This window comes from Cottoperca gobio, chromosome 4, assembly GCF_900634415.1.
Source record: "Cottoperca gobio chromosome 4, fCotGob3.1, whole genome shotgun sequence".
Lineage (NCBI taxonomy): Eukaryota > Metazoa > Chordata > Actinopteri > Perciformes > Bovichtidae > Cottoperca > Cottoperca gobio.
The window spans coordinates 302,866-317,500 of NC_041358.1; the positions used below are offsets into that span (position 1 = coordinate 302,866).

Below are 14,635 nucleotides of genomic sequence, written 5' to 3' on the forward strand. Positions count from 1 at the left end.
CAATATGAAAGAAAAATACACACTCCAATTTAAATAGTTTTTATTATTAAATAATGATGTTCAAAATAAAATAGTCCCTCCGTTGCCTTCTGCACAAAACATAGTGCGAGGTGGTTGCTATGCAACAACACTAACAGCAAGTGAACATATTAGACAGACAACGTTGATCGATTATTTGGTCTACCTGCTCTTCACGTAGCTCTGCATGTCGGCTTTTTTCTCTGGAGATAGGCACTGATCGATTCACTCCTCCAGAGTAAAGCTTTGTACATTTGTTTCCCTTTAACACCGAATGTGTCGGCGATTGCAAGCAAAGTTTTGGATTACCGTAAGTATGTCATAGTTTGCGCAATCGAAAAGATTTCAACGGTTTCTGAAAGCTGAGACTCTGCGCTTTACAGCATATATCGATTCATTACGGTAACCTCATTTACGGCCCTCCCGGAAGCCCGCGAAACAGCGCCTTTGTTCTGAGCGAATACACACACAGCGGATTTAATTAAAATGGAAGCAAGACGGTATGTAAATCAACACTTGTATTGCGTGGTGACTTGTTTAGAACAGTGTACCAAGTCTTTGTCAGATTGCTTGATTTGACATGTCCGTTTTATAATATACAGTAATCTGTGCCAGGGCTGAGCTCCTCCACACACACACACAAGCACGTAGTGAAGTCAGCGAACAGCAGCAGAGTGGCTGCGGTGGAAACAGTGAGGTGAACCAGGTGAAGTGAAGATGACTCTGAGATTATTCGAGGTGATGACAACTACGCTTGATACTTTAAATGCAATAAAACTTTCACAAGTAAAAATCCAATACTCCAGTAATACATCGGTTCAACAAGCCCTGCCCTCAGTCTCTCATCCACCGCTGCTATGTTAACACAAGCAAAGCACGCTAGCTGGGCTAATAGCTAAAACAAAAACAGTTTGTAGTCCAGCTGTTTAGCTTAGTTTATTATTGTAACAATTGTCATGACTCCAGCTCCATCGAGTTTAACACAGATCCACCAATGCATGCTGTGTTCTGGTGAAAAAGTGGAACATCTGGAATTTCAGTGAATTAGTGTGTAATTGGGGAAGTGGGAAGGACATTTATATAAATAGACAGAAGAGAGGACTGTCTCAATAAATTCTAATTCTAATCCTGTTCCGATTTTGTTTTTTTTAAATAATATATTAAAAAGCAATTATTTAGTAATACAAAATAACAAATAAGAGTATCGATAAAGAACTGAACCGATAAGGAGTATCGATAAGTGTAGTAGTACTGATAAAACGATACCCCTCCCTCTGGTACCTTCTGGTAGTCTGGCAGCCAGCTGGCCCTCCCTTCAAAAGGGTCTTTGGGCTTCGACATGAGACTGAAGTCTGCAAATCCAGCAGAGCTGTTACTGCTGCTGTTGAACGAACTGCTGCCAAACGGGTCCAATGTGCCAAACAGGTCTGAAAAATACAGTCATAATGAAATTATATTAACAACCACATTTTAATTTAATAACTAGCTTACTTAAAATATTCAGTATTGTTGAGAGCACTTGCACTTGTAATGCAATCCAATACAACATCACCACAAATTACACGTTTCTAATTTGCACTTTGCACATCAAATAAATAAAAGACTCAGTCAGGTTACTGTTCCCAGTGTATTTAAATCAGGCGAGGGTTGTTCCCTAGCATAACAACTAAAGAAAAAGTAAGGTGGCGATTTAACATCCTCTGTCACCTGGTCCTGGTGTATCAGATATCTCAAGAGGGGGTTCAGATGACCAGCTCAGTGCGGATTTAAATTAACACAACATTCTTTACAAAAACCAAACTGGGTTCAGAAAATCATATTCCACAGAGCCGGCGCTTGTTCACCTTCATGGTAAGTAGGCACTTACAGGCACTGTATAGTTCTACTTGACCCTCAAAAGACATTTGTTCTAGTAAATAATTAGCTTCTATCTAATAACGTGGAGGTTATTGGGTGTGTAGTTAACTGGTTTAAATCTTAAGTATACTTAAGTATTAAGTCTGAAGAGGGATCACAGGTCCTAGGGAACAAAGCAAAATCTGCAGTTGATTGTGAGCCTTGTATTGTGCTCAGTAGACTTTCACTACATTTTGGGACAGACCAAACCTACAAAATCTAATGTCACCTGCATTGGAGAACAAAGTCCACACCTTGGGAACCTACTTAAGTGGGTCACTCTATCCAATCTGAGGCATTCAAGCTGACCTACATTGTGTATGTGTTTGTATGGACTATATTAATACCTTGGAGGAAATAAGAGAGCTTTTCTTCTGCTGAAGTGAACAAAAAGCACACTGAAAGAGTTCCAGATGTATTCATTAATTCAAGAGTTATGCCACCAAAAAAACTGAACCACTGCCTGAAAGACAATGTAGAAGTGACTCCAATCTAAAGGCAAAATAAGTTTGGGAAATCTGTCTACCAATTTGTCTAGTCTTCTAAACTGTTGTACAAAGTTATGCTAAGGTCACTGTCCTTTTAATATCCATGCTTGCGTTGTGCCACTGTAGACAATGTTGCACATTGATGAGCAAGACTGTTTTATGGCAATATTAGAGAGCACAAAGACAGATTCCTTTCATTTTTGTATTTAAAAGAAAATACATGATGTCCACAGACAATGCAGATGTTGGGAATAAAGATGTTAACCATACCTGGGCCTTTTGGTTTTGGGTGGTTTGAAGAGAATGGGTCATTGCTTGTGAAGTGACTGGTTTGCTGCAGAGAGCATAAGAAGAGTGAATATATGAATAATGGTATTTCAGAAATAAGAATGGTAAAGTTTTTCCTTGTTTGTACTGTTTGAGTTAACTGCAGCATAGGCACTAGCATAGCAAACATCCATCCAAAGTAAAATCCAAACTGCTTATTGTTGGCTTACAATATGTGCCACTCTTGGGATTTTATATAATTATATAAATTAAATCTCCATGTTCTGGCCTTCATTCTTGAACAAGTACCTTGGAAGGTAATGTGGCACTTTTACTGAAGGGGTCTGGTGTGGAGAAGGGATCCATCTTTGTGGTCTTCTTAAAGAAATCTTCTGACGAAGCCTTGAATGGATCAGTCTCTTTGAATGGGTCTCCTCCAAAAGGATCTGCAGCAGAAATGATGGACAACCCCAGCTATTAAATTGCTCAGCAAATTCAAAAGACAGATTCCCAAAACATTACTCCTACCCTTCAGTTCCCCCTTAGGTCAACACTGTTTTCGTTTTTTGCACCATTAGCCACCGACTCAGCCGTCACTATGTTGAGAGCCGTGTGGAGGCAATCCCTCAATCATAGATATGCAATGAATTCTGTATTGAGAATCTTTAATGAACAGGAGGTAATTTCCTGGAAAGTCTCTGACCAAGGGAGTAGGTACCACTATAGTTAACAGGTCATTTCAGGGTCAACTGGTACATCCACACTGCTATTTATATCTGAGATGGCTTGTTTGATTAACTAAAACTAAGTGGTTTAATTACTCAGTTGATATATAATTTAATATCTAATCTAATATTTACAATATTTGGCTGTTTATGTAATGCAGTATTGCAATCATAACAACTTTCAGTCAGTGCTCTTCTATGGAATTTAATAGAGGATTATGACTCTATACTCTATAGTGCCTTAGTGTTTAGTGCCCTTTCTGTCTGTAACTTGTATGGTACTGTTACCATCTGATCAGGTCTCTCTTGAGAATGAGACCCTGTGTCTCAATGAGATTTTACCTGTATAAATAAAGGCTAAATTAAAAATTAAAAAATAGGACATGAACCCAGGCAAGAGATATCAGTCAGTGCTTTCTCCTTGAAAACCCCCAGCATCAGATTTCAGTAAGGTCTGACAGAAATATTCTGCTGGATTAAATGTGTGCCGTCAAAATGGATATATGCTTTGGATTACTAGGAAAATGAGATGTATGACGGGAGTTACACTAAAAGATCAAAAAAAGAAAAACTGAAAAATGGATGGTTTCACTGCTGTGTGAAAAAGGTGATTTCTATCACTGGTCTCCATCTACCTCACAGATAAGTGAAAATTCACAATATCGCTGAAGAGGGAAGTGTGAGAGAAGTCACAGTTGCTCTACTGCTGCTTCACACATGTAGAGGGCCATCAGAAGCATAGGCCACCCATGGACGTGTGAGACTGTAATTTGAGGGTTAAGACACCTTAACCCTCAAAAACAGTACAACACCAGTTTGAATAGGTTAGTTTTCTTGGGTTAAAGAAATAATTACATTTATCAAAAAAATATTATCATAAACCATAAAAGTATAATAATATATATTGTATTATCTTTATCAATTATTCTTATTACTGTCACAATCCAAAACATGTGAGCTATGATTTAGAAAACTCAAAGGGCAGGGGGGTTCTTTATAAAAACATATTTTAGTAACGATATTGATATTTGGTTTAGGATTATATTGACAATATAATCAAATATAGGTCAATTTACTATCTTTACTTTGGCGCAGAGAGTGAACTGAAACGATTCCATTAAAATGAACAGATTTTGTTGTGAATTTTGCTAAATTAACAGCTGGTGTGACCGGATGTTAAGGCAATAAAAACGGAGCTCTTTTTCCCCCAAGTAAATACCTGTTGATGTCGATGGCTGCTTTGCAAAAGGGTCATTTTGGAAAGGGTCACCTACAGGAGAATGCGAAGAGCAGGAGGAAAACAAAGAGGAAGACATAGAAGGCAGTCAGAGAGCAACTCAAGCTAAAAACAATATAACCGGCCAAGATTCTGGAAGTGAATTTTCCCTTGATTCATTCTATTGAAGTTTCAGAAAGAGTTTTAAGCATGGAAAACAAGCCAACCAACTATGAGACAATAAAAAAATTGGATTCGGAGGAACCAAAAAAAATTGTAAAACAAAAAAGAAAGCAAAGGTACAAGACTAAATCATTTGAAGAGTCCCATAAACCATTGCAGTAAATGGTGACTGGACACTCCTGAAAAACTTCTAAACTAACCGTTCTCAATCTAAAATGAAGACAGATTCAGCAACTGCGTGGCTTATTTCCCACTTCAAATGTTTTCAGAAACACATTTTGTTGAATATTTTTGTAATATAAAATAAAGTTAACGAGCCGCAATGTTGGTCACACTGACACTGTAGACACACCCTCAGTAACTGTGGCTGCTGTAAACATTTACATGGTAACAGCAAGCTTCACCAATCAGAGACGTTGCTGTTACACTTTAGGATTTGGATAGTGTAGTACTTCTCCATGACATCACAAAAAACCTTGGTTTTCTTAAAACCAGGTTGACATCATACAGACCTTTGTCTGTTTTACCTTTGTTTCACAATCTCATAGGACGGTTAAAACATTATGGCTAAATCTTCTATTCAGAATATGAATGGAATTTATTACTTCTGACACCTAACTGTTGAGCTATATGATGGAGAGGAGGAAGAGAAGATTAGTTATAGAGCAAGTAAAGGGGATGATAACCTTTGAACGGGTCTGTTTTGAAGGGGTCTTCAGAGTGGAAGGGATCTGTGTGAAGCTCCTGAGGCTGGCTGTTGAACACAGGTGGCTTCCCTTTGAATGGATCCTCCTATGGTAAGGAGAAAGAGAAGAATAGTACACAGTCTTAGCATATATCTCAGTAATGATAACAATGCATACACACTGGGAAATATTCCCTGAGGCTTCTGTGCCTTGCATTTTTTTTAGGCCTCAAACACATGTGCGTTATCAAAAGGCACACCAGGAGTCCCACTTTGCATGTCCATTTAGTCACAGTTTCCTTCTTATTGAATATGCATGCAAATTGACAGTATACAGTTGAAACAAGACCTCACTAAAACATAACATTCATGAAGGTTAGGTAGGATTTATTGCAGAAGTGTTGTATGAGACTGCATTACTTTTAGCTTAAAGAAAAACTGAGCAATAATTATATTCAAGATATTTATTGTCATATGCAGTTAAACAGACAGTAATATCGTACAATGAAAATCTTACTTTGCTAGTCCAACAACAGCCAAAAAGATCAAATTAGAACTAAGAGTAATAAGAGATATACATACTCTAAAAATAAAGCATGTTCACAAGCCTGATGGCCTTTGGTTATAAACTGTTTGTCAGTCTCGTGGTCCTGGATTTCAGACTCCCTGGTGGTGTAAATGTCCTGTAGTGAGAGGAAGGCTGCTCCTGCGATGTACTGTGCAGTTTTTATCACACGCTGGAGTGCCTTCCTGTACCAGGCAGTGCAGTTTCCGTACCAGACTGTGATGGCACTGGTAAGGACGCTCTCAACTGTACATCTATAGAAGTTGCTGAGAATTTTGGATGACATGCCAAATTTTCTTGCTGCTAGAATTTCTTGATGTGCTGTGTTGTGTGTGCTGTCTTGATGTGCGTGTTGTGAGACCAGGTGAGATCCTCACTGATGTGGGTTCCGAGGAATGTAAAGGTTTTCACCCTGTCCACCTCAGTCTCACCTGTGTACAGTGGTGTGTGCTGCACACTCTTCCTCCGTGGATCAATAATCATCTCCTTGGTCTTTTCTGCGTTCAGGGAGAGATTATTGTCATGACACCAGGTCACCAGGTCCACTACCTCTCTTCTGTACGCTGCCTCAGCCCCACCAGGGATCAGTCCAATGATCACTGGATTATATTATTATAATTGAATTAATTGAATTGTATTTGAGAATAGGTAAACTGTGGAATCACTGTCAGCAACTGTATTGTTCTTTCCTTGAAAATATATTAACTGTGAACCTTTTGGCTGCATTTACCCTTATTAATAGAGAGACAGCAGCCATGTCAAGACCACCTCCACCTGCTGCATTCTGAACAGCTGGAAGGCCAGTTTGTGGTCCTAAAAATATTAGCTAATATTGTATATATTTCATATATATATTATATACAAGTATATTTCAGGAGTAATATTTATTTCTGATGTGGAGTTAAATTATGGTTGAGTATTGTGGAGTCACATATGACATACAGTATACCAAGCACCATTTCAAATCTGGCCCACAGCTTTACTGTACAATGAGAGATTATTAGCAACATGTCAGACGCTCTCACTTTCAATTGGACTCAAAGTTGTTTAGATAATTTTGAAAAACTGTTGGATATTCTAAACCCATCGTCGTCCCCGTGACATCACCCATTGGTTTGTGGACTACTGTTTTGAAGCCGCAAATTTGGCATTTGGGCAGTCGCCATCTTGTTTTTTTGGAATGAGTAGTGAAACGAGAGGGTGGAAAGAATACAACTGATCACTAAACAAGAGTATTTTAGGCGACCAAAATGTTACAATTATCTTTCATGAACTGAAAAAACACTATGAAAGGGTAAAAGTTCTAAGACGAACATACTGAAAGGTCATTTTCATAGGATCATTTTCTTATAGACTTCTATACAATCAGACTTATTTTGAAATCAGTGGAGTTACCCCCTGCTGGTCATTAGAGAGAATGCAAGTTTAAGGCACTTCACCATTGACTTCACATTCACAAGTTGTAATAATTCACAACTATCATTAAATAAGTTTCCACTTGGTCAGAAGTGCAACCTCAAACATTCCTGTGTGTGTGTGTGTGTGTGTGTGTGTAATACACAGAGAAGAGTCTTTACATGCCATTCTGACCCTGTGCAGGGCTATACCTTGATATGGTTCATGAGAAGATCTGCACTTTCATAGATTACCCTGAGTCTGATTCCACTGTTGATCCCAAGAGCTGTTTGCCATGTGTGAGAAGGACTGAGCCAAGGTAATTATGTTATTATGAGTAAAGTGAATGGAAGCCAAGCTAAATAGTGGGATTAGATCAGTGCAGTCTCCAGGGAACACAATGGAGAGTCAGGGAGAATAATAATGGGCGGCTGTGGCTCAGGTGGTAGAGTGGTCGTCCAGTGGTCAGAGGTGGTTCGATCCCCGGCCCCTGCAGTCAGCATGTTGAAGTGTCCTTGGGCAAGATACTGAACCCCAAATTGCTCCCGATGGCCAACGGTGTGTGAGTGTGTGTGAATGGTTATCCCTACTGACTTAATAATAATACATTTTATTTAGAGGCGCCTTTCAGGACACCCAAGGTAGTCTTACAGTGCATTTAAAAGTTAAAACAGCTAAAACAAAGACGGAAAACAAATTAGTCAAACCGACATAGATAAAACAGGCAAGACAGAGTGTGTATGTAGCTTGTATGGAGCCTCTGACTCTGTGTGAATGTGTGTGACTGTGTGTGAATGTGTTTGAATGGGTGAATGCTGACATGTGTTGTAAAGCACTTTGAGTGATCACAAAGATTGTAAAAGCGCTATATAAATGCCATAATATATAATATAATTATAACCAAGGTTTGAGAAAAAGAAATTATAGAAATGCAAGCTAAGAATTTGGCATGCTGCAGTATGCTGCTAATCTCTTGTCTAGAAGATAATAGGCCTAGGTAAAGAGGAGGAGGAAGAGAGCGCATGATGAAACCCTCAAAATAAAAGCTTATTTTTATCTGCATTTCTAAATCTTACGTTATTAGCATTATATTGTAAGTACACTAATACTGTTGGCAGAAATAAATAGTTTTACAGACTGCTTCTTGTATCTAAAACAATATTAAGCTGCCAGTATGCTTCATAAAACTACTTGGAAGGTTGAATAGCTTCAGACACATCTTTCTAACGTCAGATTTGTGGGACTGTGTAAAACAGGAGTGAGAAAAAAATATATTTTTCTTCATTTGTCATGCATATGCAAAACAATTTACAAAAATACCGTCCTACTATTCACACTGCAACATAAACTAGCTCTGTAATACTACTCCATTGGTGATAAACAAGTTGCTAGTTTTGAAGGGTCTTTGTTATTTCTAACAAAAAAAGAAACTATTTTAATACACAATTACTATTGTTTACAAGCTTATGTGAAGAGCCTACAGGAAAATCATAATTAGGAAATGTGTTCCATTGCTGAAAGCCAATAAGCGCATGAGAGTTAGTTTCCTTTCCGATAGCTCAAATACTTATATTGTATTTCAACTGCATTCCAGCCTGTTGAAAGTACGTCATTTAGAGCAGCGGTCCCCAACCTTTTTTGCAGCACGGACCGGTTTCATGTAAGACAATATTTTCATGGACCGGCGCTGAATTAGTGGGAGCCCTGAGCTTGTGTCTCTGCAACGAGCCGGTCCAATATAGGGGGATAAATTCTTCACCAATAGTAAAAGGTTTCTTCTCTTAGCGACACAGTTAGTCACTAAGTATGACGCTCTCAGTGCACTCGCATGTGTTGATGTGGTGACCATCAGTAATTATTTGTCCTTCTTATTCATGTTTTTTTCTTTCACAAAACTCCAAGGGCTTGTCTTTTAATGCCGGGTGCCGCCGTTATGAAGGCTTCGCTGCCTCATTTGCGAGCCTGTATATTATGCAGAGCGGCGCATGAGAATCACCTGTAGCGATGAACATGTATTTTAAGTAGGACTCCTGATATTGTCTTTTAAATGCCTCCTCATTGGGTCTTTTCCCCTTTCCAAAAAAGCTCTTTAAAGACGTTTGTTTTCCACTCATTGTTGCTTGTGGGCTTAATTAAAGCTTGACTGAGACAAACGTCTTGACATGTGTTAAGAGACATAGATGCACAGACAGATGTATCCGGTGATTTTTCAAAATAAAACCTCTTTTAAAATAAAATATTTTTTTATTCAATCTTTCTGTGCGGCCCGGTACCAAATTACCCACGGACTGGTACCGGTCTGCGGACCGGTGGTTGGGGACCACTGATTTAGAGGCCCTTTTGTCTAGAGTTGTAATGTGTCATCAGCCATATTGGGAGGAAAAAGGAGATTTCTAATGGAAATCCTGAACTGTGATGCTCTCACCATGGATGGGAATCCTCCGTTCTCTCTGTCACTGAAGCCTTCACTCATATCGGCCAGGTTGGTCATACTGCCTCCATGGGTTCCGTTCAAGGTGCTGTTATACTGCTCAATACTTTTAGACACTTCTTGTTGGCTGTCCTGAATCTGGGACAACTTGCTACGAGCCTGCAGTATACAAACACACACCAACAGTTCAGTGACAGCGGGGCATATGGGAAACTATGCTGCAGACTCTTCTTCTTTTAGAAAGCTCCTTGTGGATGTCTTTAATTTGGGCAGCTTACTTCTGAACACCTGTTCATCGCACATAAACACACTCACAAAACTGATAGGTCATCTGATAATAGCGGGTGTAACACAGTGTAACTGCAGTGTTCCCAGCCTGAAAACAGAGGCGTTATACTGTGACCCAAACATCAGCTGAAATGGATGTCCACTTGAAATAGATTTAAGAGTCAAGTGATGGTATCTATGCCATATTTGGTTTTGTGTCCAGATTCTGAGATTTATGTCAGATTTCTTCCTCCAGCCTCATACAAAAGAGCCAAGTGGAATTCTGTAAGTGGTGTTCACAAACATGAACATTTACATTTTGTATTTTATTTATTAAACTTTTTTTTTTAAATTAACTTTATAAAAACAAACACAAAGGTTTGTTAAATAATATGTTTTACATACCCACACACACTTACAAATATGTACACCTGTGTAAAGGTGAATACTGAATACTATATCAATGCCTCTTACTCTATATTCTACACATTACAGTGCCGTCAATTCTTTCTTTACAGTAATTTACTTCTAAATAATCATTTGGTAATATAATGATCAACACAATCCCTCTTAAAGATTCTTAAAGTTTTAAATTGGAACCACTTATTTACCGAAGGAAATTGTCCATATGAAAACTGTTAACTGTTTGTTCTGTGGATTATCCTGAGGAATGAGGACACTGCACCACAAATGGGGGTCCGTGGAGGTACTGCAGGGGGGTCGCAATATTGTTTGTAGACAAACAACTTTGTTTTTTGTTTTTTATTTTTGCTTTGCGGATGCACATTCCCTCCTACGCTGTTTCGCAAAACACGCACACGTGTCTGAGTGGTGAGATACGAGTGGCTGGTAGGACACACACACATATACACACACACGCACGCACACGCACACACACACTGACCTCAGTGGTAGTAAAGAAGAAGATTATACAGTGCAATGATGCCCCCTGTTGACAAATTTCAGACACATGCACACAGACCCTGTTTCCTACCTGGTTGATCTCATCCTGCGTGGCCTTCAGAGACTTGATGATGGTCTCCAGTTGGATCTTGCCAGCAGCCAGGCTCTGCTCCAGCTGGTTCTCCTCTTGCTGCAGCCGGCCCAGGTCGGCCTTTGCCCGGCTCAGCTCTTCCTCCTGGCTCTGCAAATCTGATTCCTGGGAGTGGATCTGACTTTGGAGTGTTGAGATCTGGAGAAAAGAATGAGATGAACACCTGCCAAGCGACAAAAGACCTTGAAATCCATTCTGCAATAGCTTTGCTATTGCAATGCCTCACAGGGGAGTAAACTGTTGCCTTGTTTTTAGTTTCTCCCACATCCCCAAGTACTTCCTCACCATCTGAGACTCTTCCTGGCACTTCATCCGGACTTCATTCAGCATGTCCTCTAATTTATGTTTCTGCTGGTCCATCTCCTCCAGGCGGTCCTGGGCATCTTGCTTCTGAGCCTCCAGCTCTTGCAGGCTGGCTGTTTCTCTGTCGAGGTCATTCTGCATCTCCTGAGGGAACATAAATCAAAACAACACTAATAACACTCAACTCTGTCGCTCATCTAAAAAAGAAGATAATAAAACAGAAGAAGAAAGCTCTGTGGCTTAACTTACAAATCCGCAAAGTAAAACAAAAGTTGAGAAATCTTGAAAGGAAGGAAAATCCTTGAGAAAGCATTTTTTTTACATAATAGTTTGTTTGAGGTTTTTCAATCTGGATTTAGAGTTCATCATAGCACAGAGACGGCACTGGTGAAAGTTACCAATGACCTTCTAATGGCATCAGACAAAGGACTTGTCTCTGTTCTTGTCTTGTTAGACCTTAGTGCTGCTTTCGACACTGTGGGTCAGGACATTCTACTACAGACCGGAACATTGTGTTGGCATAAAAGGAACCGCACTAAGCTGGTTCAAGTCCTATTTATCTGAGCGATCTCAATTTGTACGTGTTAACGATAAATCCTCCATGACAGCCAAAGTCAGTCATTGAGTCCTGCAAGGTTCTGTACTTGGACCTATTCTATTCACCTTATATATGCTTCCTTTGGGCAATATTATAAGGAACCACTCTATAAACTTTCATTGTTATGCGGATGATAGCCAATTATATCTATCAATTAAACCAGATAAAACCAATTAAGATAAACTTTAAGCATGTCTTAAGGACATAAAAACATGGATGTCTAGCAACTTTTTGATGTTAAACACAGACAAAACTGAAGTTATTATACTTGGCCCCAAACGCCTTCCGAGACGTAACTCTGGATGGCATTAATTTGGCCTCAAGCACCACCGTAAGGAATCTCAGCTTTATCTTTGATCAGGATTTGTCCTTTAACTCCCACATAAAACAGATTTCCAGGACTGACTTCAGTCCTTTCTAACTATTTGTTACTACAAGGCTGGATTACTACAACTCATTACTATCAGGTTGTCCCAAAAAGATCGCTTAGGACTCTTTAGTTGATCCAAAATGCAGCGGCACGTGTATTGACAAGAACTAGGAAACAGGATCATAATACTCCTGTATTAGCTGCTCTGCACTGGCTCCCGGTAAAATACAGAATATAATTTTAAATTCTTCTGACAAAATGGTCAGGCTCCAGCTTATCTTAAAGTTCTCATAGTACCTTATAAACCAACTACTGATCAGCCCCTAGTTATGCTGCTATAGACTTAGACCGCCGAGGGACACTTCTCTCCTCTCCATCTGTATGCATTTATGTAAATGTATGTTACTAACTCAGCATCCGGGGCATCATCACCGGAGTTTCTGTTTCTCTCATCTGGCAGGTTGCCATTGTTAAAGTTTACGTCTGGATCATGAATCGTGGCTGCGCCTGCTGACACCCACGTTTATACATATATATATTTTTTTGGAAGCTTTTTTGACATCATCCTGGATTCATCCATTTTTTTTTTTTAACACCATCAGTTCTGTCACATGGATGTTGTATTTGTACTATGTTGTTTATCATGTACACATGACATCTACTGCACATCTGTGCATCCTGGGAGAGGGATCCCTCCTCAGTCTCTCCCTGAGGTTTCTAACATTTTTCCCCCTTTAATTGTGGGGTTTCTTTTATGGAGTTTTTCCTTGTGTGGTGCGAGGGTCTAAGGACAGAGGGTGTCGTATGCTGTACAGTCTGTAAAGCACACTGAGACAAATGTGTCATTTGTGATATTGGGCTGTATAAATACATTTGATTTGACAACTTATTGCCAATCAAGTATCATGTGCCAAAGTTAGGTGTCCATCACATAAAATAAAGCCAGTGGTGAGATAAAGCCAGGCCGTTTAGTGCACTATATACACACTGCATCCACTGGCCCTGTATAGAAACATTGTATATGTTTGTATACACAAGACAAGGAGAGCCCATTACTGTTTAAATATTTCTTTGAAAATAGAAACAGAAAGAAAGAAAGAAAGAAAGAAAGAAAGAAAGAAAGGTGTAATGATTTGATTTAATTTAAATGAAAGCAGTCCACATTAACAAAAGCTAAGAGTTGATACTGCAGCGGAGCAGTGAGCAGGTTGCCCTCACCTGCACCTCTGCACTCTTGTGTCTGATGGCCTCCTCCGTCTCCCTGATGTCCTGCTCCAGACTGTATTTCTCCCTGACACATAAGACACACAAAAACATATGCACACAAGGGCAAACACAAAAGCATAATTATAACAGAAATAATAATAATTATTGGATTATTATTATTGTACCTTTCTACATTATTATTACTATATAATATTCATATGGGCACCTCGACAGAAAAACCTATCCTTCACCAATCTTGACGTCAGGCATCAAGGTGATAAAAATAAGCAAATCTGAAGATATATAAAGCCTACTGATAACCACTATGAAAGACAAGTAGACGGCAGAACCATAACTAACCACCAGAACTCATTATGTGTGTGTCACAGTAGATTAGACAGAATACCAATCCATAGATGGTTTGTTTACCTGAGAGTATTCCATTGGGTAAAGGCAAGAGTGCTGACGCAGCATGGAGAATAAGTGGTGAACAAACAAAATTTTGATAAAATACACACATCAAAAGAAGAGTGGATGGTTGGATGGGTGGCTGGATGGATGGACGGACGGTAGGAAGAATAAGGCAGTAGGATGAAACAGAGCCAAGACGTGTAGTGAAGCTTGTCCATGTTTGATTGTGCATGTTTCCTTTTCAAGTGTGCATTTTATCACAGAAACAGGACCATAGATGTACAGTATAACAGAGCTGAAGATATTGCAGGGTCAAGCTTGGTGCACACTAGAAGATTTTCAAATCGTAACTGATTTTAAAAACACGGACATAACGACATATCTGATTTTTATATTTTATTCGTAAGAACTCAAACACTAGATGATTCAATCAGACACAGGACCACACGCTTGAGTTTTTACTGAACAGACAGAGTGGCGACTTGGGACCCAGATTACGGTAGTTTGCCAACAAAGTTATTGACGTATCGAACTTAGCTAACGAGCTAAGGTACATT

The 14,635-nt window shown here is 39.3% G+C and overlaps 1 protein-coding gene across 1 annotated transcript in view; it reads right to left on the reverse strand.

The window, feature by feature from the left end:
• Window positions 1-14,635, reverse strand: part of LOC115006911 (epidermal growth factor receptor substrate 15-like 1) — a 68,838-nt gene that overhangs the window by 17,584 nt on the left and 36,619 nt on the right. Inside the window, exons 13-22 of the mRNA XM_029429537.1 lie at window positions 14,097-14,129; window positions 13,680-13,752; window positions 11,476-11,637; window positions 11,131-11,328; window positions 9,864-10,028; window positions 5,480-5,585; window positions 4,614-4,664; window positions 2,979-3,115; window positions 2,673-2,736; window positions 1,300-1,445 (exon numbers count right to left, since the gene is read on the reverse strand). Of these exons, the coding sequence (XP_029285397.1) occupies window positions 1,300-1,445; window positions 2,673-2,736; window positions 2,979-3,115; window positions 4,614-4,664; window positions 5,480-5,585; window positions 9,864-10,028; window positions 11,131-11,328; window positions 11,476-11,637; window positions 13,680-13,752; window positions 14,097-14,129 (1,135 nt within the window). The remainder of the gene's footprint in view (window positions 1-1,299; window positions 1,446-2,672; window positions 2,737-2,978; window positions 3,116-4,613; window positions 4,665-5,479; window positions 5,586-9,863; window positions 10,029-11,130; window positions 11,329-11,475; window positions 11,638-13,679; window positions 13,753-14,096; window positions 14,130-14,635) is intronic.